The 24,337-nt window shown below is 71.9% G+C and overlaps 2 protein-coding genes across 14 annotated transcripts; both read left to right on the forward strand.

Moving 5' to 3' along the window:
• The first annotated feature begins 753 nt into the window (after positions 1 to 753).
• Positions 754 to 14,995, forward strand: CAD (carbamoyl-phosphate synthetase 2, aspartate transcarbamylase, and dihydroorotase). Of its 13 annotated transcripts, none has more exons than XM_086461777.1 (45): positions 754 to 838; positions 1,135 to 1,274; positions 2,234 to 2,363; positions 2,578 to 2,720; positions 2,833 to 2,974; positions 3,462 to 3,633; positions 3,713 to 3,898; positions 3,975 to 4,087; positions 4,244 to 4,389; positions 4,469 to 4,600; positions 4,798 to 5,031; positions 5,124 to 5,345; positions 5,642 to 5,830; positions 6,010 to 6,134; positions 6,234 to 6,367; positions 6,444 to 6,556; positions 6,682 to 6,932; positions 7,003 to 7,249; positions 7,365 to 7,463; positions 7,564 to 7,788; positions 7,882 to 8,064; positions 8,179 to 8,397; positions 8,482 to 8,649; positions 8,729 to 8,911; positions 8,980 to 9,084; positions 9,164 to 9,412; positions 9,609 to 9,690; positions 9,846 to 10,012; positions 10,122 to 10,286; positions 10,369 to 10,500; positions 10,592 to 10,793; positions 10,881 to 11,071; positions 11,146 to 11,286; positions 11,362 to 11,457; positions 11,533 to 11,674; positions 11,814 to 11,861; positions 12,349 to 12,393; positions 12,483 to 12,637; positions 12,751 to 12,825; positions 12,917 to 13,129; positions 13,303 to 13,428; positions 13,517 to 13,672; positions 13,740 to 13,841; positions 13,973 to 14,067; positions 14,893 to 14,995. In XM_086461777.1, the coding sequence occupies exons 1-45, from the start codon at positions 754 to 756 to the stop codon at positions 14,993 to 14,995; spliced, it is 6,771 nt and encodes a 2,256-aa protein (XP_086317903.1). The 13 variants fall into 13 exon arrangements, with proteins under 13 accessions (XP_086317903.1, XP_086317910.1, XP_086317901.1 ...); XM_086461784.1 differs by lacking the exon at positions 11,814 to 11,861 and having other exon boundaries at positions 11,533 to 11,543; positions 11,592 to 11,674; XM_086461775.1 differs by having other exon boundaries at positions 3,975 to 4,108; positions 11,362 to 11,674.
• A 35-nt stretch (positions 14,996 to 15,030) lies between these two features.
• On the forward strand, positions 15,031 to 23,048 carry MPV17 (mitochondrial inner membrane protein MPV17). Its single transcript, XM_086461789.1, has 7 exons — positions 15,031 to 15,121; positions 19,157 to 19,272; positions 19,946 to 20,038; positions 20,333 to 20,428; positions 22,548 to 22,580; positions 22,786 to 22,838; positions 22,915 to 23,048. The coding sequence occupies exons 1-7, from the start codon at positions 15,031 to 15,033 to the stop codon at positions 22,982 to 22,984; spliced, it is 552 nt and encodes a 183-aa protein (XP_086317915.1). The 3' UTR covers positions 22,985 to 23,048.
• Positions 23,049 to 24,337: the final 1,289 nt, after the last annotated feature.

The following is a 24,337-nucleotide window of genomic DNA, read 5'->3' on the forward strand; positions in this document are numbered from 1 at the left end:
CCGGCGGGGGCGTGGCGTGGCGGAGGGGGCGGGGTCATGCAGATCGATCGCCGCGCGGGATGACGGGACACACCCAGCTCAGGGCGACGCCGCGCCCGGGCGGGCGCGGGCGCTGCGGGGCGGTGGGAGGGGGCGGGCGGGGGTCGTGTGGGTGCGGGTGTCCGTGTGCGGAGCGTGTGTGCGCGGCGCCGGGGCGGGTCAGCGGGGAGGAGCAGGTTGGAGTAATCTGCCAAAAGAAACACCATTGTTACAAGGGGGCTTCCCGCCGGGGCTTTGCTAATGCCCTTCGATGTTCTCATCCTTGCGGTTTCCCCAAGTGCGGGAAACTCGATTGCGTTATTTGTGGGAGTGAGGGTCTGCGTTCGCGCCCTTCCGTAATGTACTAGTGCCAAAACCAGATAACGCGGTACGCGTTGCCGTGAGCCTCCCCAATGGCGGTCCTACGGCATCCCGCAGCGGCGGGACCCGCTTTCCCGCCGTCCCGGGCCTCTCCCGCCCGCGCTCCGCCGTTCCCCCGCGCTCGCCCCTGGGTCGCCGCAGGCGGCGGAGCCGGCACCCTCAGCCCCCGGCCTCCGCTCGGCGCTGCCCCGCCCCCGCCCGCCGGGCGGCCGGTGAACCAGGTGCCGCCCCGCCCCGGGGGTCGGCCCGGCCCCGCCCCGGATCCTCCCGCCGCCGCCGCTGCTGCCGCCCCGCACGCGCCTTGCTCGGTCGCCGCCGCCGCCGCGGAGCCGCTGGAGCGCACGTGGAGCCGCCATGGGCCGCCTGGTGCTGCAGGACGGGTCGGTGCTGCGCGGCCGCCCCTTCGGGGCCGCCGGGGCCGCCGCCGCCGGGGAAGTCGGTGAGTGCGGCCGGACGGGGCCGGACCGCCACCAGGTCCGGGACGGCGGTGGAGGTCGGGGGGCGGCCCGAGCCCGGCGAGCGGCGACGGGAGGGGAGGGGAAGGGGGTGTCCGGCCCGGTGCAAGGACCCCCGCCCTGCTCGGCGCCCCGCCGTGGGGCGGGAGCGGGGACTGGCTCGGGGCCGCTGGGGGATGGGATCGGCCGTGCCCGGGGCTCGGCTCCCTCCGCCGGCGGGACGCGGGGCGGCCGGGATGCTCCGTCCCGCCGCCCCCAGCCCCCCTCCCTGCGCCCGCAGTCTTCCAGACCGGTATGGTGGGCTACCCCGAGGCCCTCACCGACCCCTCCTACAAGGCGCAGATCCTGGTGCTCACCTACCCGCTCGTCGGCAACTACGGCGTCCCCCGGGACGACACCGACCCCTTCGGCCTCAGCAGGGTGAGCGGGCGGCGCACCGGGCGGGCAGCGGGGCACCGGGCAGCGCGTGGGGCCGCCCGACCCAGCCCGGTGCCCGCGGCCGGCGCAGGGTGCCGAGGCCGGGGGGCGGCGGGCGGAGGTTTGACCCCGATGCCGCAGGACCCAGAGCCAAGAGTGGGGCCGAGGGTGCTCCAGCCCGCCGTGCTCCCGGGAGGGGACCGGGGCTGGGCGGCGGCGGGGACAGCCCCGAGCGCGGGGATCGGCGCACGCGGGGTGCGGGGCCGTGTGTCGGTTCCCCGCCGGGGCTCCGTTGCAGGACGGGGGTCCCAGGCCCCCAGGTCAGGGCGGGGCGAGAGCAGAGCTGCCCCTGCTGCCGGCCTGAGGCCCCAGCCCCCTCCAGCCCCTCAGCATTCGCTGCCTGTCCTGGGGCAGAGTCCAGGCCCCGCTGTCACCTCCCCACGCTGACCCTGGGGGTCTGCCCTGCCCAGCCCTGGCCCGCGTTGGTGGGCCGGGGGGCATGCGGGTCCCTGCTGTGGCCCCGCTCCTGGGAACCAGAGCCCCAGTCCCACGGGACAGGACACACTGGCAAGTTTGGGGCTCCCCAGCGAGGCTGTGGCCGGAGGGAGCGGTGCTCTCCTGCGTGATGGTTCATGCCACAGCTGTGCCAAGCTGAGGGGTCCCATGGTGCGAGCTGTGCTGGCCCGTGGGCGGGGGGCTGCGGTCCAGCAGCACTGGGGCCTGGGCACCCCATCCCGGGGCTCCCAGAGCCAGGGGCTCAGCTGGACCAAGCCTCGACCTGGCAGAGCTAGGGGTGGGGTGCGGTGGTGACAGCCCGATGTGCCATGCGGGGCGGCAGCAGGGCCTGGCCCTGGGCAGTATCTGTCCCACGGTGCCCCATGGGGACAGCCAGGCCGGGCGTGTGAGGCTTCTCCTGGGCTGGTGACCCCACGCCCAGCCATGCTGACCCCCTGCCCCCACAGTGGTTCGAGTCCAGCAAGATCCACGTGGCCGCACTGGTGGTGGGCGAGTGCTCGGAGACCCCCAGCCACTGGAGCGCGTCCCGCTCCCTTGACCAGTGGCTGAAGGAGCAGAACATCCCCGGGCTGGAAGGTGGGACTGGGGGTCAGGTGTGGGGTGGGAGCTGGGGAGACTGGGGGTCAGCTGTGGGGTGGGGGCTGGGGCCCAGGGGGCTGTGAGTTCTGGACCAGGCCTGTCTCTGCGTTGGGATTTGCCCCCACGCTGGTGCTGATGATGTTGCTGGGGCATGGGGTCCTGCTCGGCATGGGAGGGGGCTGTGGGGGTCACGTCTCACGGCCATCCGCAGGGGTGGACACTCGGGCCCTCACGAAGAAGATCCGTGAGAAGGGGACGCTGCTGGGGAAGCTGCTGCCAGACGGGACCCCTGAGGAGAGCCTCTCCTTCGAAGACCCCAACAAGCAGCACCTGGTGCAGGAGGTGTCACTGAAGGTGGGGCTGGCACTGGGCGGGGGGCGCACGATCGGGGGCCGTGAGGGTCCTGGCTGTGGAGGGCTGGTCCCAGCCTGGGGGCTGAGGCAACCCACGCTCGCCCCTCCCGCAGGCGCCCCGCGTGTTCAACCCCGGCGGGTCGCTGCGCGTCACGGCAGTCGACTGCGGCCTCAAGTACAACCAGGTGCGGTGCCTGTGCGAGCGGGGGGCGGCCGTCACCGTGGTGCCCTGGGACCATCCGCTGGACACCGCAGGTGGGGTGGCAGCGGCCAGGGATGTCCCAGGACCCTGCCAGGGGGTGGGGGTTGGGGTGTGGAGCAGGGAATGTCTCCTTGGCCGGTGCTGGGGGCAGTAGGGAACTGTGCGCTGCTCCACGCCGTGGGGTCAGGGAGCCTTGATGTCATCCTTCCTGGGGGTTTTGGGGCCCGGGGCCCTCAGTGTGACACAGCAAGGGCCGGGGGGCATGGGCTTTTGAGGTGCCTTGCTGTGATGGGGGGCTGTGGGACTGTGGTGTCAGGGTGCCCTAATGTGACCCTGCATGGTGGGCTGTGGGGGGCCTTTGCTGCCACCAGGGTGGGTGTTGTGGGGTCAGGGCACCTCGGTGTGACCCTGCTGGGGTGTCAGGGGGTACTGTGGGCTCGGGGTGCCTTGCTGCTGGTAGCCGGGGCCCCCTGATGTGACCCTGTGGGGCTTTGGGTGTCCAGAGGGCCCCACTCTGACCCCGCTGTGGTCTCTGCACAGACTTTGATGGGCTGTTCATCAGCAATGGCCCCGGGGACCCGCAGCTCTGCCAGGAGACGGTGTCCAGCCTGCGCCGGGTGCTGGGCGCGCCCCAGCCCAAGCCCGTCTTCGGGATCTGCCTGGGCCACCAGCTGCTCTCCCTGGCCCTCGGCGCCCACACCTACAAGATGAAGTGAGCGGGGGTCTGGGGTCGGGGTCGCCGCGGGGTCCTGGCTGCCCGGGGCTGCCTGACACTCGTCCTGCCGCCCCAGGTACGGGAACCGCGGGCACAACCAGCCGTGCCTGCATGAGGACACGCGGCGCTGCTTCATCACGGCACAGAACCACGGTTTCGCGGTGGAGGTGGGCAGCCTGCCGCCAGGCTGGGCCCCGCTCTTCACCAACGCCAACGACGGCTCCAACGAGGGCCTCGTCCACGAGCACAAGCCCTTCTTCAGGTGGGCACGGGGCCGGGGCTGGGGGGGCCGGGGCAGGGGGGCGCTGGGGCATGCCCGACCTGACCCCCCTCTGCAGCGTCCAGTTTCACCCCGAGCATCGCGCTGGCCCCATGGACCTGGAGGGGCTCTTCGACGTCTTCATGGAGGCGGCACGGGACCTGCGGAGTGGAGACAGCAGTGCCCGGACAGGTGGGTGCCAGGCGGGAAGGGGTGGCCAGGCCCTCGGCGTGGGGGCTGTGGGGCCAAGCTGCATGTGGGGGCTGTGGGCGGGACGGTGGGGCAGGGGCTGTGCAGGGGGGTGCGTGTGACCCTGGCCCCAGCCCCAGTGTGACCCGTCCCCCCCAGTGCGGGAGCGCCTGCGGGACTGGCTGACCTACGATGAGGCGCCGGCGGCGGGGCAGGATGTGGCCCGTCCCCGCAAGGTGCTGATCCTGGGCTCCGGCGGCCTCTCCATCGGGCAGGCGGGCGAGTTCGACTACTCAGGGTCGCAGGTGAGCGCCCACCCCGGGGGGCACGGGGGCGCGGTGGGGGCCCAGGGCTGCCAGCCGTGACCCCCCTGCTCCCGGTAAGGCCATCAAAGCGCTGAAGGAGGAGAACATCCAGACGGTGCTGATCAACCCCAACATTGCGACGGTGCAGACCTCCAAGGGGCTGGCGGACAAGGTCTACTTCCTCCCCATCACCCCCGAGTACGTCACCCAGGTGAGCACCCCGGGCGCTGGCTGGGAGGGGGCAGTTAGGGGGGCTGCGGGGTGCCGTAGGGGCTGATACACAGAAGGCTGGGGGGCGCAGGGGGTGCTCAGGGGGCAGCGCAGGCGCAGCAGCAGCAGGAGGGCGCAGAGCACGTTCTGTGGGCCTGCCATGGGTCCCTGCCCCACTGCCCGGCGTCCGCCCCCCAGGTGATCCGGAACGAGCGCCCCGACGGGGTGCTGCTGACCTTCGGGGGGCAGACGGCCCTGAACTGCGGTGTGGAGCTCACCAAGGCGGGCGTGCTGGAACGGTACCGCGTGCGGGTGCTGGGCACCCCCGTCGCCTCCATCGAGATGACGGAGGATCGCAAGGTCTTCGTGGAGAAGATGGAAGAGATTGGGGAGCACGTGGCACCCAGCGAGGCCGCTGCCTCCCTGGAGCAGGTCCGGGGGTGGGACGGGGGGTGGTTGTGGGTCAGCTCCTGGGCAGGGTGCTGTCCTCCCCCTTCCCGTCGTGACTCCATTGTTCTCTGCAGGCACAGGCGGCGGCCGAGCGGTTGGGGTACCCGGTGCTGGTGCGCTCTGCCTACGCCCTCGGGGGCCTGGGCTCTGGCTTCGCCAACACCAGGGAGGAACTGGTGGCACTGGTGAGCCAGGCCTTCACCCACACCTCCCAGGTCCTGGTGGACAAGTCCCTGAAGGGCTGGAAGGAGATCGAGTACGAGGTGGTGCGGGACGCCTACAACAACTGTGTAACGGTATGGGATGGGGGAAACCCCCCCCCAGACCCCTGCTGGGGGGGGTGGGGCATTGCTGGGGGAGCAGGTGCTAGGGCTGTGGGGTCAGGGGCTCCTGCTGTACCCCATCCCTGGGGAGGGCTCCCAGCCCCTCCCAGGGTGCCAGCACAGCTGCTGTGCGCCCCTCGAGCCAGATCCCCCGCAGCCCCCGTGCTCAGGGCGGGGGCTGGAACACATGGGGTGTTGCAAGGGCTTGTGCGGGCAGCACGTGGGCACCCTGGCAGCCCGCGGTGACCCCCGGTCTTCCCTGCCGCCAGGTGTGCAACATGGAGAACCTGGACCCGCTGGGGATCCACACGGGCGAGTCCATCGTGGTGGCGCCCAGCCAGACCCTCAACGACACCGAGTACTTCCTGCTGCGGCGCACGGCCGTGAAGGTGGTGCAGCACCTCGGCATCGTGGGCGAGTGCAACATCCAGTTCGCCCTGAACCCTGAGTCGGAGCAGGTGGGCGCGTGCGCGGCGCCCCCCCCCCCCCCCCCCCCCGTCGCTTTCTGTGCCCCGCAGGCGCCAGCAGCCCTTCGGTGCCGGCCGAGCCCCGGGCAGCGGGCAGCCATGGGGCTGGCGCCCGGCCTCGTGCCGTGCCCTGCGCTGCCCGGCCAACCCTGCCCGCCTGCCGCCCGCAGTACTACATCATCGAGGTGAACGCCCGGCTCTCCCGCAGCTCTGCCCTGGCCAGCAAGGCCACCGGCTACCCCCTGGCCTACGTGGCCGCCAAGCTAGCCCTGGGCATCCCCCTGCCCCTCCTCAGGTAACGGCGCCGCCATGGCACGGGGTGGGGCGCTGCCCCATCCGGCCTCACGCCCCCCCTTGGGCGCAGCCCGGCCACTGACCCCCGTCCCCTCTCCAGGAACTCGGTCACCAACTCCACCACGGCCAACTTTGAGCCCAGCCTGGACTACTGCGTGGTGAAGATCCCGCGCTGGGACCTCAGCAAGTTCCTGCGCGTCAGCACCAAGATCGGCAGCTCCATGAAGAGCGTGGGTGAGTGTGGGGCGGGCAGCGCAGGGGGGGCGGCACGGCGGGCGCGGGGTCCGGCTGCTCACGGACCCCTCCGCAGGGGAGGTCATGGCCATCGGCAGGAACTTCGAGGAGGCTTTCCAGAAGGCGCTGAGGATGGTGGACGAGAACTGCGTGGGCTTTGACCACACTGTGAAGCCGGCCTCGGACGTGGTGAGCACGAGGGCTTGGGGGGTGGGGGGGATGTCTGGGGCAGGGGGCTGTGCTGCCAGCGCGGTCATGCAGAGGACGTGGCCTCCTGCCCCCAGCCGGGCCCCACTCACCCCCCATCCCGGCAGGAGCTGGAGACGCCGACAGACAAGCGGATCTTCGTGCTGGCAGCCGCGCTGCGGGCCGGCTACTCCATCGAGCGGCTCTACGAGCTGACCAAGATCGACCGCTGGTTCCTGCACAAGATGAAGAACATCACGGACCACGCGGTGCTGCTGGAGTCGTACCGCGAGGGGCAGAGCGCTATGCCGCCCGCCGTGCTCGAGCGGGCCAAGCAGCTTGGCTTCTCCGACAAGCAGGTGGCCCTGGCCGTGCTCAGGTAACGCGGGGAGGGGGCGGCCCCGCTCTGCCCCCCGCCCACGTCCCGGCGCTCACCCTGCCCCTTGCAGCACCGAGCTGGCCGTGCGGAAGATGCGGCGCGACCTGAAGATCCTGCCGGTGGTGAAGCAGATCGACACCGTGGCGGCGGAGTGGCCGGCCCAAACCAACTACCTGTACCTGACCTACAACGGCACCGAGCACGACCTGGCCTTCCGCGAGCCCCACGTCATGGTCATCGGTTCCGGCGTCTACCGCATCGGCAGCAGCGTCGAGTTCGACTGGTGCGCCGTCGGCTGCATCCAGGAGCTCCGCAAGGTCGGCCGGGCCCCGGCGCCCCGCGGGGTTGGTGGGTCGGGCGTCCCTGCTCAGAGGGGGGAGCTGGGGAGGAGTGGGGGGCCCTTGGCCTCACCCCGTCCCGCTCCCCCGGCAGATGGGCTTCAAGACAATCATGGTGAACTACAACCCCGAGACGGTGAGCACCGACTACGACATGTGCGACCGCCTCTACTTCGATGAGATCTCCTTTGAGGTGAGCGGGGCCGGGCGCCTGGCCCGCCAGGGGGCTGGGGCGGGGTGAGGGCTGCCGTGGGCCCACCCCAGCCGTCCCCCTGCCCCGCGCGGTGCCGCAGGTGGTGATGGACATCTATGAGCTGGAGAATCCCGAGGGTGTGATCCTGTCCATGGGTGGGCAGCTGCCCAACAACATCGCCATGGCCCTGCACCGGCAGCAGTGCCGCATCCTGGGCACCTCCCCGGAGGCCATCGACTCGGCCGAGAACCGCTTCAAGTTCTCCCGCCTGCTCGACTCCATCGGCATCAGCCAGCCCCTCTGGAAGGAGCTCTCCGACATGGAGGTGGGGGGGGCTGGGGAGGCCGAACAGCACAATGGGGTGCCCCAGGGGGACCGGCCCTCGGCACGTCCCCTGAGGGTGCTGTCTCTCCCGCAGTCGGCCAAGCACTTCTGCTGCAAGGTGGGGTACCCCTGCGTCGTGCGCCCCTCCTACGTGCTGAGCGGTGCTGCCATGAACGTGGCCTACTCGGACAGTGACCTGGAGAAGTTCCTGAGCAACGCCGTGGCTGTGTCCAAGGAGCAGCCCGTCGTCATCTCCAAGTTCATCCAGGAGGCCAAGGTCCATCCAGGAGGCTGCTCCTGCCCCCGGGTGCCCCTGCTCCCCACAGGAGCCCAGTCCCCCTGCCCTGGCCCTGGCCCCGGCCCCAGGCTGTGACTGTGTTCCTGCTCACAGGAGATCGATGTGGACGCGGTGGCCTGCGATGGTGTGGTGGTGGCCATCGCCATCTCTGAGCACGTGGAGAACGCTGGGGTGCACTCGGGCGATGCCACGCTGGTGACGCCCCCCCAGGACATCACCCCTAAGACACTCGAGCGCATCAAGGCCATCGTCCATGCCGTCGGGCAGGAGCTGCAGGTCACCGGGCCCTTCAACCTGCAGCTCATTGCCAAGGTACCTCAGCTGGGGAGGCGTGGTGCTGTGTGGGAGGATGCCCTGCGGACCCACCCGATCCTCACACAGTCCACTCTCCCCCAGGACGACCAGCTGAAGGTGATCGAGTGCAATGTCCGCGTCTCCCGCTCCTTTCCCTTCGTCTCCAAGACCCTGGGGGTGGACCTGGTGGCTCTGGCCAGCCAGGTGATCATGGGCGAGGACGTGGAGCCCGTGGGGCTGATGACCGGCACGGGCATCGTCGGTGTCAAGGTGAGCCGGGGTCAAGCTGGGGTGCAAGGCTGGGCTGGGGCGTGGGGCCAGGCAGCCCTTGAGCCCCCCCTGCCCCCAGGTGCCCCAGTTCTCCTTCTCGCGCCTGGCGGGCGCCGACGTGGTGCTGGGTGTGGAGATGACCAGCACGGGCGAGGTGGCCTGCTTCGGGGAGAACCGCTGCGAGGCGTACCTGAAGGCCATGCTCAGCACTGGCTTCAAGATCCCCAAAAAGAACATCCTGCTGACCATCGGCAGCTACAAGGTGGGTGGGGCCGGGGTGGGGGCCAGGGCCCCCCCTGCGCCCTCTGACCGGCCCTGGGGTTGTTGCAGAACAAGAGCGAGCTGCTGCCCACGGTGCGGACCCTGGAGAGCCTCGGCTACAACCTGTACGCCAGCCTCGGCACCGCCGACTTCTACACCGAGCACGGCATCAAGGTTGGGGCTGGGGGGCCGGCGGGGGCTGGGGGCACCCCCGGGGGAGGCATGGGGCCCTGACGGGTGTCACTGCTGGCAGGTGATGGCCGTGGACTGGCACTTTGAGGAGGCGGATGGCAGCGAGGCTGGTGCCCGGGAGACGCAGCGCAGCATCCTGGACTACCTGGCCGAGAACCACTTCGAGATGGTCATCAACCTCTCCATGCGCAACTCGGGGGGCCGCCGGCTCTCCTCCTTCGTCACCAAGGGGTACCGCACCCGGCGCCTGGCGGTCGACTACTCCGTGCCGCTCATCATCGACATCAAGTGCACTAAGCTCTTCGTGGAGGTGGGCTGGGGCGCGCGGGGGGCCTGAGGGGTGTGGGTGCAGGTGAAGGGAGCAAAGGGGGGGCTGAGGGGGGGAAGTCCTGTTGTGGGTCCTGTGGGACGGGTGCTGTACATGGGCATTGCTGTGGGAGGGTTGTGTCTAGGGGGCGGCTCAGGCAGATGTCTGAGCCCTGGCCCCATGGCTGCCATCTCCGCAGGCGCTGGGCCAGATCGGGGCAGCCCCCCCGCTGAAGATGCACGTGGACTGCGTGACGTCCCAGAAACTCATCCGTCTGCCGGGTAGGTGGGACTGGGGCTGTGCTGGAGGACGGGGGCTCCGAGGCTGCAGCACGGAGCAGGGGCAGTGCTGGGAGCCGGGTCCCCCCATGTCTGCCGCCTGCCCCTGTGTCCCCATGGCCCGGGGCTGCCCGTGCTGATGCCGCCCCGCTCCCTAGGCCTGATCGACGTCCACGTCCACCTCCGCGAGCCGGGCAGCACCCACAAGGAGGACTTTGCATCGGGCACGGCGGCCGCCCTGGCCGGGGGCGTCACCATGGTGTGCGCCATGCCCAACACCAGCCCTGCCGTCACCGACGCCGCCTCTTTCGCCCTGGCGCAGAAGGTGAGGGGCTGCCGCTGCCCACGTCCCCTCCCCGGGGCTGCGGTGCCCTCGCTGCCTGCGGTGGGGCTGGCCACGGCCTGGCACCCACCCGCCACCTCTCCCCCCGCAGCTGGCCGAGGCCGGGGCCCGCTGCGACTTCGCCCTCTTCCTGGGGGCTTCCTCGGAGAACGCCGGCTCGCTGGGCCCCCTGGCCGGGGCAGCTGCGGGGCTCAAGATGTACCTGAACGACACCTTCTCCAGCCTGCGGATGGACGACGTGTCGCTGTGGATGGAGGTGAGCCACCGCCGGCAGGGGCTGCCGCGGGGCCGGGCCCGGCTCCCGGTGCCGGCGCTCACCCGCCCCGTGTCCCCCCCAGCACTTCGAGAAGTGGCCGCGGCACCTGCCCGTCGTGGCGCACGCGGAGCGGCAGACGGTGGCCGCTGTGCTGATGGTGGCCCAGCTGTACCAGCGCCCCGTGCACGTCTGCCACGTGGCCCGCAGGGAGGAGGTGAGCGGCGGGGAGCAGCGGGGGGACGGCAGGCCCCCACGAAGGGGCACGGGGCCATCTGGGGACACCCCCCTCACCGCGGCTCCCCCAGATCCTCCTCGTGAAGGCAGCCAAGCAGAAGGGGATCCCGGTGACGTGCGAGGTGGCCCCGCACCACCTCTTCCTGTGCCAGGACGACCTGGGGCGCCTCGGGGAGGGCCGCGCGGCCGTGCGGCCGGCGCTGGGCACCCGCCAGGACGTGGAGGCGCTTTGGGAGAACATGGACACCATCGACTGCTTCGCCACGGACCACGGTGAGCCCTGGGGGACGGCGGCCGTGGGACCGGGAGCACAGGGTGGGGACAGCAGTTGGTCCCCCAGTGACCAGCCCCCTCCCGCAGCCCCCCACACGCTGGAGGAGAAGCAGGGGCAGGAGCCGCCCCCCGGCTACCCAGGCCTGGAGACGATGCTGCCGCTGCTGCTGACGGCCGTGTCCGAGGGGCGGCTCACCGTGGAGGACATCATCCAGCGCCTCTACGAGAACCCCCGCAAGATTTTCGGGCTGCCGGCACAGGACGACACCTACGTGGAGGTGGGTCCCAGCTTGCCCACCCTGGATCTGGCCCTGGCCCTGGCCCTGTGACCTCTGACCTGCTGTCCCGGCAGGTGGACCTGGAGCACGAGTGGGTCATCCCCAACCACACGGCCTTCTCCAAGGCCCGCTGGACGCCCTTCGAGGGCATGAAGGTGAAGGGGACGGTGCGGCGGGTGGTCCTGCGCGGGGAGGTCGCCTACATCGACGGACAGGTAAGGCCCCGGGTACCCTTGCCCCTGCATTTAGGGGGTCCCCTGTCACTGACCCAGTCACCCCCATGGCTGCAGGTGCTGGTGCCCCCCGGCTACGGGCAGGACGTGAAGAAGTGGCCCTCGGCAGCTGTGCTGACGCCGCACCCGGCCCCAGCCAAGGAGAGCACGAAGGTACAGGGGTGCACGGGGCTGGCGGGGTGGGGGGTTCCAGCCACACCTCGGCTCCAGCTTGGTCTCTCATTGCAGACCCCTGAGCGGCCGCGGCACGTGGTGGCCAGCGAGATGCTGCGTGGCCGAGCCTCCAGCCCCCGCCGCGCCGGCCCCGCCGGCGAGGGGCGCTTCCACCTCCCGCCCCGCATCCACCGGGCCTCCGACCCCGGGCTGCCAGGTAGGGGGGCGGCGTGGCGTGGCACGGCGCGGCGGAGCACGGCGGGGCGGGCGGCGGGGCGGCGAGCATGCTGCCCAGGGCCGGGTCTGGGGCCGCGGCTGGGCCGCCCCGCTGACGCTGGCCCTTGTGTCCCGTTCAGCGTTCCGGAGGCTGGGAGCCGTGCACCGCCCGGGCGCCCGAGGCACCGGTAATGTCGGGGGGGACACTCACTCAGACAATGAGACGTGGCCGTACTAATGGCACTAACCGCAGCCAATGAGTGCATCCCCTCCCCCAGGTGCCGCGCTGGCCCCAGGCTGCCCGTGCCACCCCGGCGTGGGCCGCGCTCGGCACTGTGAGATGGGGCTGGGCACCGCGGGACAGGGCATGGCTGCACCAGCCCGATCCCCCGCCGCCCCGGCCCGCGCGGCACCTCGGGGACCCCTCGCCTGCCAGTGTGATTTGGGTTGCGTCCGATCGGGTTTTGCGGGGCGCGCGGGGAGAGGGGCACGGCACCGCGCTGGGGCTCGGCCCGTCTCTGGGTGGCCACGGTATCGGGCCCTGCGGTGATTTCGCCCGGCGCTGCCGAGTGCCAGCAGGGCTGTGCCGCGCCAGCAGCACCCCGGGAGAGCGAGACCCGGGGTGCCGCAGCTGCCCCCACCCTCTAACGCCACCGCTCCCCTCTCCCACCCCAGCCGAGGACGCCCGTGAGAAGGCCGGCAGGAAGGCAGTGGAGGCGGGTGAGTGCTACGGGGGTCCGGGAGCCCACGGCTGGCTGGGCTCTGCGGGACCACCCGTACCGGCTGACCGGCTGCTCTTGACACCGCAGATCCAGCTGCGATCCAGGACGGCTACTTCTACCCCCCGGGCCCCTTCCCACGCCAGGCATCCCCCCAGGGCGCACCCCACTTCCAGACCTCCCCACTGCTGCACCCCCTCGTTGGGCAGCACGTCCTCTCTGTCCAGCAGTTCTCCAAGGAGCAGGTGCCTGGGCTGGCGGCGGGCGCTGGAGCCGGGGGGCTGCGGTGCCTCGTGCGCCCCGGCCGGGTCCTGGTGCCCGCACACCCACCCCCCGGCTGAGCCCCCTCCCCCTGCAGATGTCGCATCTGTTCAACGTGGCGCACACCCTGCGCATGCTGGTGCAGAAGGAGCGGAGCCTGGACATCCTCAAGGTGAGCCGGGCACCCCGAGTGAGGCCACGGGAGCCCTGCGCCCGGTGGGAGCGCCCCGGGGCTCCCCGAGGTGACGGCGCGGCCCCTGCAGGGCAAGGTGATGGCGTCCATGTTCTACGAGGCGAGCACGCGGACCAGCAGCTCCTTCGCGGCAGCCATGAGCCGGCTGGGTGGCTCCGTCCTGTCCTTCTCGGAGGCCACCTCCTCGGTGCAGAAGGGCGAGTCGCTGGCCGACTCCGTGCAGACCATGTGCTGCTACGCCGACGTGCTGGTGCTGCGGCACCCCCAGCCGGGCGCTGTCGAGGTGAGAGGGGCTGGCGGGGCGGGGGGGGGGTGGGGGTGGCTGCCTCCTGCCCCGATGGCGGGGATGGTGACCTGCACCGTGGGGCAGGTGACGGGAAAGAGAGGCAGGTCCTGGCCCCGTGGGGCTGGCGGGGGCTGGTGCCTGCCGGCGCTGAGCCCTGCCGGTGCTCCCAGCTGGCCGCCAAGCACTGCCGCAAGCCGGTGATCAACGCCGGGGACGGGGTGGGGGAGCACCCCACGCAGGCGCTGCTGGACATCTTCACCATCCGCGAGGAGCTGGGCACCGTCAACGGCATGACGGTGAGGCGCTGGGGGCCGGGGGGGGCCATGGCCGCACCTGCCATGGCACTGGGGGGCCATGGCGGGCCGGGCTGACCCCTCTCCCCAGATCACCATGGTGGGCGACCTGAAGCATGGGCGCACGGTGCACTCCCTGGCCCGCCTGCTCACCCAGTACCGCGTCAACCTGCGCTATGTGACCCCCCCCGGCCTCCAAATGCCCCCCGACATCACCAGCTTCGTGGCCTCCAAGGGCATCCAGCAGGTGAGCAGGCGGGGTGGGGGGCCAGGGCCCTGCGCCCACCCTAGCCCCCCTGACGGTGCCCCCGCAGGAGGAGTTTGGGAGCATTGAGGAGGCGCTGCCGGACACCGACGTGCTCTACATGACCCGCATCCAGAAGGAGCGCTTCCGCCTGGCCCAGGAGTACGAGGCCGTGAGTAGGGGGTGCAGGGGAGGATGGGACCCCCAGCGGGGGGGCGGCAGCCTTCTGCCTTCTGCGGGGCAGGGGCTCCCCTGCCCCCAGCTCAGTGCTGTGTCCGTGTGTGTGCCCCCCTGACCCCGCAGTGCTTCGGGCAGTTCATCCTCACGCCCCACATCATGACCCGGGCCAAGGAGAAGATGGTGGTGATGCACCCCCTGCCCCGCGTCAACGAGATCAGGTGGGCACGGGGGGGACAGGGGGCTGCGGCATGCTGGGCGGGGGTGGGGGGGTCTCAGGGCAGTGGGCACTGGGGCGTGCCGGGGGGTTGCAGGGGTCTTGGGGGGGCTGGGGCTGTGGTGTTGCTGGAGGGGTTGGGGGGTGCTGGGTGAGGGTGAGTCTCAGAGCAATGGGGGGCTCTCAGGGTGCTGGGGTCGTGGTGGGGGGTTAGGGGGGCTGTGCTGGGCGGTTGGGGGCTCTTAGGGCGCTGAGGTGGGGGGCTCTGGGGGACGTTAGGGGGGCTGGGCTGTGCTGGGTGGGGGCTCTCAGGGCGCTGGGGTGTGCGGGGGGGCTCGGGGGGGTTTAGGGGGGCTGGGCTGTGCTGGGTGGTTGGGGGCTCTCGGGGCCCTGGGGTATGTGGGGGGGGGTTAGGGGGGCTGTGCTGGGCGGTTGGGGGTTCTTAGGGCGCTGGGGTGGGGGGCTCTGGGGGACGTTAGGGGGGCTGGGCTGTGCTGGGTGGGGGCTCTCAGGGCGCTGGGGTGTGCGGGGGGGCTCGGGGGGGTTTAGGGGGGCTGGGCTGTGCTGGGTGGTTGGGGGCTCTCGGGGCCCTGGGGTATGTGGGGGGGGGGGGTTAGAGAGGCTGTGCTGGGCGGTTGGGGGCTCTTAGGGCGCTGGAGTGGGGTGGGGGCTCGGGGGGGTTTAGGGGGGCTGGGCTGTGCTGGGTGGGGGCTCTCAGGGCGCTGGGGTGTGCAGGGGGGTTTCGGGGGGTTCCTGCCCTCCCCCCCCCCCCCCCGGGGCTTTCAGGGTCCGGCCAGGGCGGTGCCGGCGCCTGACCTCACTTCCGCAGCGTGGAGGTGGACTCGGACCCGCGCGCCGCCTACTTCCGGCAGGCGGAGAACGGGATGTACATGCGGATGGCGCTGCTGGCCACCGTGCTGGGCCGCTACTGACCAATAAACGCGTCACCCGCGCGCGACACGGCGTCATGGCGGCGCGCGGCGGCGGCGGGCGGGCTCTGGCGGCGCTGCGGAGGGGCGGCGGGCGGCGGCCCGGGGCGGCGCAGGCGCTCACCGCCGGTAAGGGCGGGCCGGGGCACGGCGGGATCCCGACACACCCCCCACCCCGCCCCGCCCCCGGTACACGGCCCCGGACCCCCCTACGGCCACAGCCCCTCGCTTCCGTAACCCGGGCCCCCCGCCCCGCTGCTGCGAGCCCCGGCACCCGCGGTGGGAAGCAGGACCGGGACCCTTCCCGGACGGGGGGCGGGGGGGGGCTTGGTTCCCGGTGCCTCGGGGGTCCCTCCTGGGGGGCGGGGGGGCGGTCCGGGCGCTGGAGCCAGGAAGGCTGGGGGCGGCGGGAGGAGGCGCGGCCCCACGGGAGGCGTCCCGCAGCCTGGGGGCTCGCCCCGTCCCGCAGCCTGGGGGCTCGCCCCGCCTCCCCGATGGAGGCGGTTTCGGGAGCCCTGCACCCCCCGGCGCGGACGGGTGCTGGGCCGTGGCACTGGGGGGTGGGTGGGCCGCTGGGCCGAGCTTCCCCGTACCCGGCGGGGAAGGCCTTGGCTTGGGTCGGGGTCGGAGCTGCTGCCCGGGGAGGGCACCTGCCCCCGAAAGGCCCCCGGGGTCCTGCGCGGGGGGGTCCGGTCTCCAAACAGCCTGGCTGTGTGCGGGGCAGGGAGGTGCCGTGAGTCTGTCCGTGGCAGCTCCATGTCCCCAGTGCCTGTGAGGGGCTGGGTCTGGTGGCAGGAAAGCCCGTCCCGGCGGTGCCGCCTGTGCTCGGAGCCGCGCAGGGGCATGAGCTGCCCAGTAGTGGGGTCCGGGCGTGCCCCCTTTTGCCCCCACTGCTCCCACCGCTCTGTCTCCAGTTGCCAATAACCAGCCTGGGACGCTGGAAAAGCCTGGTCTGGGGGTGCCCCGCTGTGCTGGGGAGCTGGCGTGGGGGCTGGGGTGCCCAGCTCGGCGGCCAGCCGCTGGCCCTCCTCCCCGCTGCCCGGGGGGGTGGAGGGGTGTTGCCCTGCCTGCTGGGCTCCTGGGGCCCTGCCAGGCGCCCCCTCCCTGGTCTCGCTGTTATTTTTATCTGACGTGATGGTGCCTGTTGCCCGGCACTGTGTGCTGCTGGGCCACATATCCCCCCGTGGGCCCTGGAGGGAGGCCAGGGTGGGGCCAGGACCAGCCCTCGCCCTCCCCGGCCTTGGTGCAGCCACAGCCCTGGGCCAGCTCTGGGCTCCAGCTCTACCTGTTGCTTCTTCGTGTCAGAGCTGGCTCTGCCATGCTGAGGCTCGGCCCCGCGGTCCTTGGGGAGCCCCCGGGAGCGCTGGGCCGTGCCCCTGGGGGTGCGCAGCCCCCGGCACGGCCGCTCAGCCCAGCGCTGGAGGCGGTTCCTGTGGCCAGGATGACGCTCTGCCTGCGGGCCTGGGCCTCTCCCTGCCCACGGTGGGTGCTGAGGCCCAGCCCCGGTGCGAGGCTGCGATGGCGGCAGCACGGCCCTTGCTCCGGCGCCAGGGCAGCGTTGCTGCCAGCCGAGCTTTCTGCTCTCCCTCAGCAAGCGATTGCCCCGTCCAAGGCCGAGCTCGGCCCCTTGCTGCCAGCCGTGCCGGGCTCCGTGCAGAGGAGGTGGCTGCAGGCTGCCCCGGGCCCTGTGCCCCGCGCTGGGCAGACCCGGCCCCCGGCCCGGCCTTTGCTCGGTGCTCACGGAGCCACCGGTGCTGCTGTTCCCCCAGGTGGAGCAGAGCCGCCGGCTGGGGCCCGGCCGAGGAGGTTTGCTGGCGTTCGGCCGTGCCCGGGTGCGTCCAGCCGCGCTCGCCTGCCCACCCCCTGCCCTTGCCTGGTGGCGGGGTCAGGCCGGGCTCTGCCTCCCACATCCCAGGCCCCGGGCCAGGAGGCCGGCGGGGCCGGGGCACAGCGGGCAGCAGCACGTGCCCGCGGTGGTGACCTGGCTGTCCCCGCCTGCGGAGAGCAGCTCTTGTGGGGCAGTGCAGCCCCCGGCTGCCAGCCGGCGGGGCCGCGGGGGATGCAGACGGTGTGGCCTACTTAGGCTTGGGCCCGTTTCAAAGTCCTCTGCCCACGGGAGCAGCAGCCCGCGGGACCGGCCGGGTGCCCTGGGGCTCGGCATGGCCGGGGTCTGTGCACGGCCCGGTGCTCCCGCCAGCCCACAGCACTGCTCTGCACTGGGCGGGCAAGAACGTGCCTCCCCGCGGCTCAGCCGCCGCAAGCCGGGGAGCCCTCGCCCTTCTCGCCTGCTGCCTCCGGTGCTGCCGTGTGCGTCGGCCCTTCCCAGCCTGGGGCAGGAGGCCATGGCGGCAGAGCCCAGCAGAGCTGCGGGGTCGGCCAGGGGCTGGTTCCTGCGCTCGTGGTGTGGGGCGCGGCTGGGGGCACCAGCCCCGCACCGGGGCTGCCAGTGTCACCCTGGTCCGGCGCGGTGTGGGCGGCAAGCGGTGCTGGTGCCAGCAAAGTCGTTGCGAGGGATCGATCCGGCCACGCGCTCGGGTAGGGGTGCCAGACAGGCCTGTCCCCCTGGCGTTGCTTCGTCACCGCCGGGCACCGCGCCTGGAGCCTTCGGCACCGGGTGAGTAACGCCGGTGCTGCCGGCTGCGCTTTCTCAACGAGCGCCGTGCAGGGGGAGCCTGCCTGTGCCCGGCGGAACAGCTGCCCGGGGGAGTGGGCGGCCAGAGCCTCTGCCGCGCCGGCCAGGGGTCCCTCGCCTGCTGCCACCCCTGCCCTGCACTGCCGGCACGGAGGGGTGCGCTGGCTCTCGGGGACAGAGCCGCAGCCCCTGGGGGCTGCGCTGGCCCGGGGTGGGAGATGGAGCCGGTGTAATGATGGCAGGAGATGCTGCTGGGAGCGCAGCAGCGCCGTGGGGCTGCAGAGACCGGGCCAGCGCTCCTGGCCCTGCCATGGCCTGTCCAGCCCACTTGGCCTTGGCCGCGTCACCGGCTCCCGCACAGCCTCCTGGGCCACCTCCGGGCTCTGCCAGCCGTTGCGGCTGTGCTGGGCCGGGCCCAGCCCTGCCCGCAGGCTCCCTGCGGCCACACCACAGCCCTGGTCCGTGTGGCTGGGGTGAGGGGCCAGGCAGCCGGGCCCACTCCTCTCCCCTCGTGTGTTGGCTGGGAACGCACCCAGGGCTCTGCTACCCCTTGTCCGGGAGGAATCGCTCGTAGAGACCCTCCGGGCAGAGCCGGCCCTGAGCTGGCAGCATGGTTAGGCGTGCTGGGCTGGGAGCAGGGGGGGGTGCTGGGGCCACCACTCCCCAAAACAAGGGCTCGCTGGGTTTCCAGGAATGGAGCAGAACTGCAGCGGGGCTGGAGGCCTGCCTGGGAACCGTCCTGGGAGGAGCAGGGGGAACGAGCGGGGCGCCCGCCCAGGCGGGGAGCAGAAGCTCTGGGCCAGCCGAGTTGCGTCGAAGAGGTCAAGGGTGTGGGATGGAGCGGGAGCTGCCAACAGCCCAGCTGAGCTGCGCCCCGCGGGGGACGCGGGCAGCAGAAGGGCCCTCACACTGATATGGAAACAAGGCGAGGAGCCGTGCCAGCCGCCGGGCCGCGGCGAGGAGCCGGGGCCGGCCATGGTGCCCGGCGAGCCTGTCCCAGCTGTCCGTGGTGGGAGCAGCGCAGGCGGAGGATGGCTTTCCGAGGAAGGGGGCCGCGGTCGGCAAGTCTGTGCGGCGGCACTCGGGGAGAGGTTTCGGGGAGCAGAGGGCCTGGGCTCAGGAGAGGCCGTGGTGGGGAGCGCAGTGGCCGGCAGCAGCCAAGTGGACTCTGCCCCAAAGCCCCGGGCACCGCGGGCCCTGGGTGACGGGTCAGCCCCGTCTCAGGGGTGGGGGGAGATGGTGCAGATGGGCACCGTTTTGGCCAGAGATGCGGCGGCGTCCTGAGAGCGTCCCAAGTCGCTTGGCTGCGGCGGGAGGGCCTGTGCCGCGGGGAGGGTGCGGGCAGGTTTGGGGCAGGGCGGTGGGCGGCCGTGCACCGGGACGGACCCAGCGGACCCAGCGCGGGCTCCAGGGGCAGGGGGGCTGGGGGCGAGCGGGCGGAGGCAGCGCCTGGGCGGGGGTCCCGGCTGCCAGCCAGGCGCTCCGGGGTCTCAGCATGCCGCGGCCGCCTTAGCGGGCTGTGCTGGTCGCAGGGGCCCTCATGGGAGCTGGCGACGTGATCGCCCAGCAGCTGGTGGAGCGGCGGGGGCTGCGCGGGCACCACGTTCCCCGGACTGCGAAGATGATGGCGATCGGCTTCTGCTTTGTGGTGAGTGCCAGCGCGCGGGGGGATGGAGGGCTGTTTTGGCAGGGCGAAACCATGGTGTGAGCTGGGCCGTCCCGGTGCCACCTCCAGCAGCCGCGGGCAGAGCTGGGTCCCCTCAAGGAGGAGCTGTGCCTGAGTGCAGGCGCCCCGGCTGTGCTGTGGGGTGGGAGGGGGCCAGCAGCCCCTGTCCGTGCAGCCCAGGCACCCGTGCCCGTCCCTGCTGCCGGTGCCAGACGCTGGGGAGGTTTCACTTGGCCCAAGGGCGACTCCGCACCCAAAGGCGCAAACGTGCGTTGCTCCTCTGTGCGTGGCGAGGCCGCATCCTGACCCATCAGCTCCTCTGGGGGGCGGGAGGGGTGCTGGGCCCAGTGCCCTGTGCTGGTGGCTCGGGCAGGGAGGGCCAGGGCGGGCTGGCACAGCCAGAGTCCCCCCACTGCAGAGCCCTGCCCAGGAGCCAGCCCCTGGCTGCCCCGTGCTGGTGCTGCCTCAGTGCTGGTGCTGCCTGGTGGGGTGCTTCAGGAGGGGCCGGGGGCTGCCCCATGGCGGTGCGGCGCCGGGGTTCCCTGGGAGGGAGGGCACACAGATCCTGGTCCCTGTGTTCTGGAGACCCCCCAGCCCTGACACCCCGTGGCCCGGGAGAGCGGGATGCTGCCCCTCACCCCCCCGGCTCCTGCAGGGCCCTGTTGTGGGCGGCTGGTACAGGATCCTGGATCGGCTCATCCCGGGGACCACGAAAGTCGTGGCCGTGAAGAAGATGCTCCTGGACCAGGTTGGCACCACGTGGGTGAGGGTCCCCGCGCGGGCAGGTTGCCGTCCCGCTCCAAGAGCCCCAGCTCCTGAGGCCGGGGCCAGCCCCGATGCGGTGGAGGGCCAGGGCTGGACCTTGCCCTGGTCTTGGACCCTTCCAGGGGCTCCATGGTGGTGCCCATCGCTCCGAACGGCCCCGTGCCAGGGAGCGACAGGCTGAGTAGCCCCAGGGCATTGGGCAAGCTGGGCCTGCGCTCGCCCCGTGCTGCGGGTCCAGCTCTGGGCTCCCTGACATCGGGCCCCGCTCCTCTTGCAGGGGGCCTTTGCGCCGTGCTTCCTCGGCTGCTTCCTCGCCATCACCGGGGCGATGAACGGTCTGTCGGTGGAGGAGAACTGCTCCAAGGTCCGGCAGGTACGTGCTGCTTCCCAGGGCAGCATGCGGCCGTCGGGGCCCCTTGGCAGCTCCTCCCGGTGCTCCGGTGGTGCCAACTGCTCCCATTTGTGGTCGTGCCCACGCCTGTGCTCGGGCGCAGCCCACTCCCAGCACCGGCTGCGTGACCCCAGCTCTGCCATTGCCCCCCCTGTCCTCACAGCCTGGCCCGCAGCTCTGTTGCTCCCCGGCACCCCAAACCCCGAGCCGGCTCTGCAGGTGCCCCACGGCCGCAGTGGGGGGGCATCCACCCCACTGCTGCAGGGCACGGAGTAGCTCTGCCTGCCCAGGGGGGCGCAGGGCCGGTCCCACCAGGCTCAGCGCTGGGTGCCAGGGCCCTGGGGGTGTCAGGTGCCTGGGGCTGCTGGTCCTTGGGGTGCTGGTGTCGGGGCTGCTCCCTGTGGCGTGGCTCTCTGGGGTCCCCCCTGGGCCAGGGTGGCCGGGTGCCTGGTGCCATCCAGCTCACTGCGCGCCACCCGGCCCCAGTGCTGGCTGCATCTCCAGAGCCATTACCGAGATGGCTCCCATTAGCAGCGATTGCTGGAAACCAGTGCACAAGCTGCGTCAGCGTGTCCGGAGCGTGAGTCACCGGGGAGCGGGTGTCCACCCGCCGCGGGATGAGGCACACCGGTGGTGCCCGCGTGGCTGCCCGGGGCGTGCGCGGCACCAGCGCTGGCACGCCGAGGGCTGCCGGGGCTGCGTGCGAAGGGCCCCAGCGCAGCCGGGCTGTGAGCTGGGGCGTCACCCCAGCCGGGCCATCGCTGCCGCCCCAGGCCCAAGCCCTGCCGGGGCTGCCATCGCCCAGGGCTCGTTCCTCTGCGCGGGTGCCCCCGCCAGGCACCAGCCAGCTGCCTGCCAGGCTGCAGGTACATGCCAGCAGAGACCTCTCCTGCCCCTCGGCCTGCCCTGGAGCACGGGGAGCAAATCCGGGGAGGGGACTGCGTTACCTCTGTATTCTCCTGGCCTTGCGAGAGCAGCAGCCAGGGTGCGAGGTGTTTTGAAGCACCCCAGAGGCACTCCGAGACTCAGCCTCGGTACCGGCAGCACCCCCAAGCGCGCCCATCCCCATCTCAGCCAGGCCGTGCCATCTATCTCACTGTCCAGGGAAACCCACCGGGGCCTGAGCTCAGTGGTGGGTGATTCCTGCGAGCCGTGGCTCCCAGCCGGTGCCCTGCCCTGGGAGGGGGCTGGGAGCCGGGCAGCAGCAGCTGGCAGCCACCTTCACCCCTGGCTGGGGGCGCATCCGCCTCTCCCCACGCAGAGGAAGCGTCAGCAGAGCATCCATCACCCCTGCGCCCGTTCTCCCCGTCCTGGGCTGCCGGCCAGCGCCGCGGGGAGGCCGGGCTCCCGGCTGAGTCACGGCCAGGCTGGGTGAGGGACTCATCCTGCTGCCGTCGGGCAGAGCTGCGGCACGGCCGCGGGTGCAGCGTGAGGACAGGGTGTCACAACTCTTACACAGGGCAGCGCCTCCGGCCCCCGAGGTGGCTACCCCGGCTCGGTGCCCCTCTCTGTGGCTAGGAGGGGGCTCGGGGGACGCGGAGCTGGACGGGGGCTCGCAGCCTGTGCCAGGGAGAGGAGCCCATGGCTGCAGCCTTGGCCGCTCTGCCCGAGCCTCCCCCAGCTCACCCCCTCCGCTCCCAGCGCCTTACCCTGCCCCACGCCTGCCCCACAGCGTGCGGTGGCCTGGCTGTGGCACCACGGGCCACCTCGGTGGCTGGAAGCGCTCTTGGTGGGGATGGAGCCATTGTGGCCACCCTCTCCCTGCCAGCCCGTGCTTGCCCCACGTGGGCACGGCCCTGGGAAGGGGGCAGGCAGGTGGGGGCCCTGTGCCCAGCCAGAGCAGGAGTGGAATCGGGGGGATCACGGCAGGGGACAGTGGCCCTCTGCGTGCTCCCAGCCCCTGCCTGCAGCCCAGCCTGCCTCCACCTCGGGCCGCGGGCATCTCTTTGGAGACGCTCCTGCGCCGTTCCTGCCGGCGCTGGGGCTTCCCGGCGCTGTGCCAGCAGCCGCCCCTGCCAGGCCGTGGCCAGCTGTGTGGCAGGGCTGGGTGCCCGCGGTGGCAGGGCGGCTCTGGGTGCTCACAGCCTCCCTTCTCTCCCAGGACTACACGGACGCGCTGCTGACCAACTACTGCGTAAGTGCCGGCGGCAGCCGCAGCCTCCCTGCCCCACTGCCGTGCTGGTCCTGCCCCGGGCTGGGGCAGCCCGGAGGGGCTCCTCTGCACCCCTGTCCCTGTCCCCCACCCTGGGGGCTGCCGTGGGCCCAGTTGGACACGGGCAGAGGTGGGCATGGGGCGGGGGTGCTGGCAGGGCTCCTTCACCGCCGTCTCCTCTGCCCAGATCTGGCCACCGGTGCAAATTGCGAACTTCTACTTTGTCCCCCTGAAGCACAGGTAGTGATGCGGCCGTGGCCCCGGCTCCCTGGCTCCCAGCGGGTGTGGCTGTGGACCCTGTCCCCTCTGTCCCCAGGCTGGCCGTCGTCCAGTGCGTTGCCATCGTCTGGAACTGCTACCTCTCCTGGAAAGCAAATCGGATGTGAGGTGGAAGCTGTGTCCCCTGCCTGCGTGCTGCCTGACTCTGCCCCACCTCCGGAGCCCTCGGAACAGGCGCCCGTGGCTGTGGATGGCGCTGGGAACAGCCGTCCCACTCTCTCCCTGGGGGACACCGTCACCCGCAGCCATGGCCCTCACTGCTCCAGGGACATGTGGGGGAGAAGATGGTGACGGGTCCACCCCAAGACAGGCCAGTCCCTGGGGCTGCTCCGGGTCCGGCAGCCGGCCGTGCCGCGGGACATCTCTGCCCCACGACGCGCTTCTCCGTCCATGCTCGCCCCAGTCCCCGGCCCTGCACACGGGGTGTTCCTGCCCCCAGCGTTGCTCCGTCCTTCTCCTGCAGTACATCCCGGTGAGGAGCGGGAGCGGCGCTGGGCCAGTGCTGGTGCTGGCCCAGGGCTGGTGGTGCCATGGGTTGGGCACTGCCCCGCTTGGAGCTGAGTCAGTGCTGCCGAGGGGCTGCCCTGCACCCACAGCCCTGCAGCCCCCGCAGGCCCAGTCTGCTCCCCCCGCAGTGGGGTTTGCCGTGGCAGCTGGAGCACCCAATAAACGGCATTTTTCACTCGGTTCTCATGACTCCTGAGCTCATGGCCTTCTGTCCTGTGCCAGGGGCTGAGCAGCATCGGTTTCAGACAGATCGTTCCAGTGGTCAGGGAGCTGCTGGAGCCCTCCTGTCCCCTGGATGGGGTGGGGACCAAGCGCTGCTGTCCCAGCCGGCAGGCAGGGAGAGCCATGGCTCTGCTCTCCTCCCCGACGAGCTGGGTGCGCAGCCGTGGTGCAGGCACTGGGGCACCACAGTGTGGAGCAGGTTGCTGGGGGTGGGATGCCCCAGATGTCTTGGCGAGGGGAGCGAGGTCTGGCAGAGGGTGGATGGTGGCTTGGGGGGTCAGCAGGTCCCACTGTGGCTGTTCCATGGGGTGTGAGGTGCCCGCACTGCTGCTGGGCAGTGGGACAGGGTGAGCTGTCCCCAGGGGGCAGGATCCCCCTGGGGCTCACGGCCGGCTCGCTGCAGGGCTGTGCATCAGCGGAGGGTGCAGGAAGGGTCTGGGTGAGGGCTGGAGCTGGGGCTGTGGCGGGGCCTCGTCCAAGATGAGCCTGCCTGTCCTGCCTGCGAGGAGTCCCGCGAGGCTGCTGCCTGCCTGCATTGCTGCCGCGGGGAGACGTGCATCCAGGCTCGTCCTACGCAGGCAGAGCGCGGACACGACCCGGCTCACGAAGTGCCCTGCCCGGCACGTCCTGGCCGGGGTCTCCAGAGCAGAGCTGGTGGGACCACGGTGGTTAATCTTACCTGGGGGCCTGAGCCCCGGCCCCCTCGTCTGCGCTGCCGCAGCCCCAAGCAG

Source organism: Leptosomus discolor, chromosome 2 (assembly GCF_034619465.1).
Source record: "Leptosomus discolor isolate bLepDis1 chromosome 2, bLepDis1.hap2, whole genome shotgun sequence".
Lineage (NCBI taxonomy): Eukaryota > Metazoa > Chordata > Aves > Leptosomiformes > Leptosomidae > Leptosomus > Leptosomus discolor.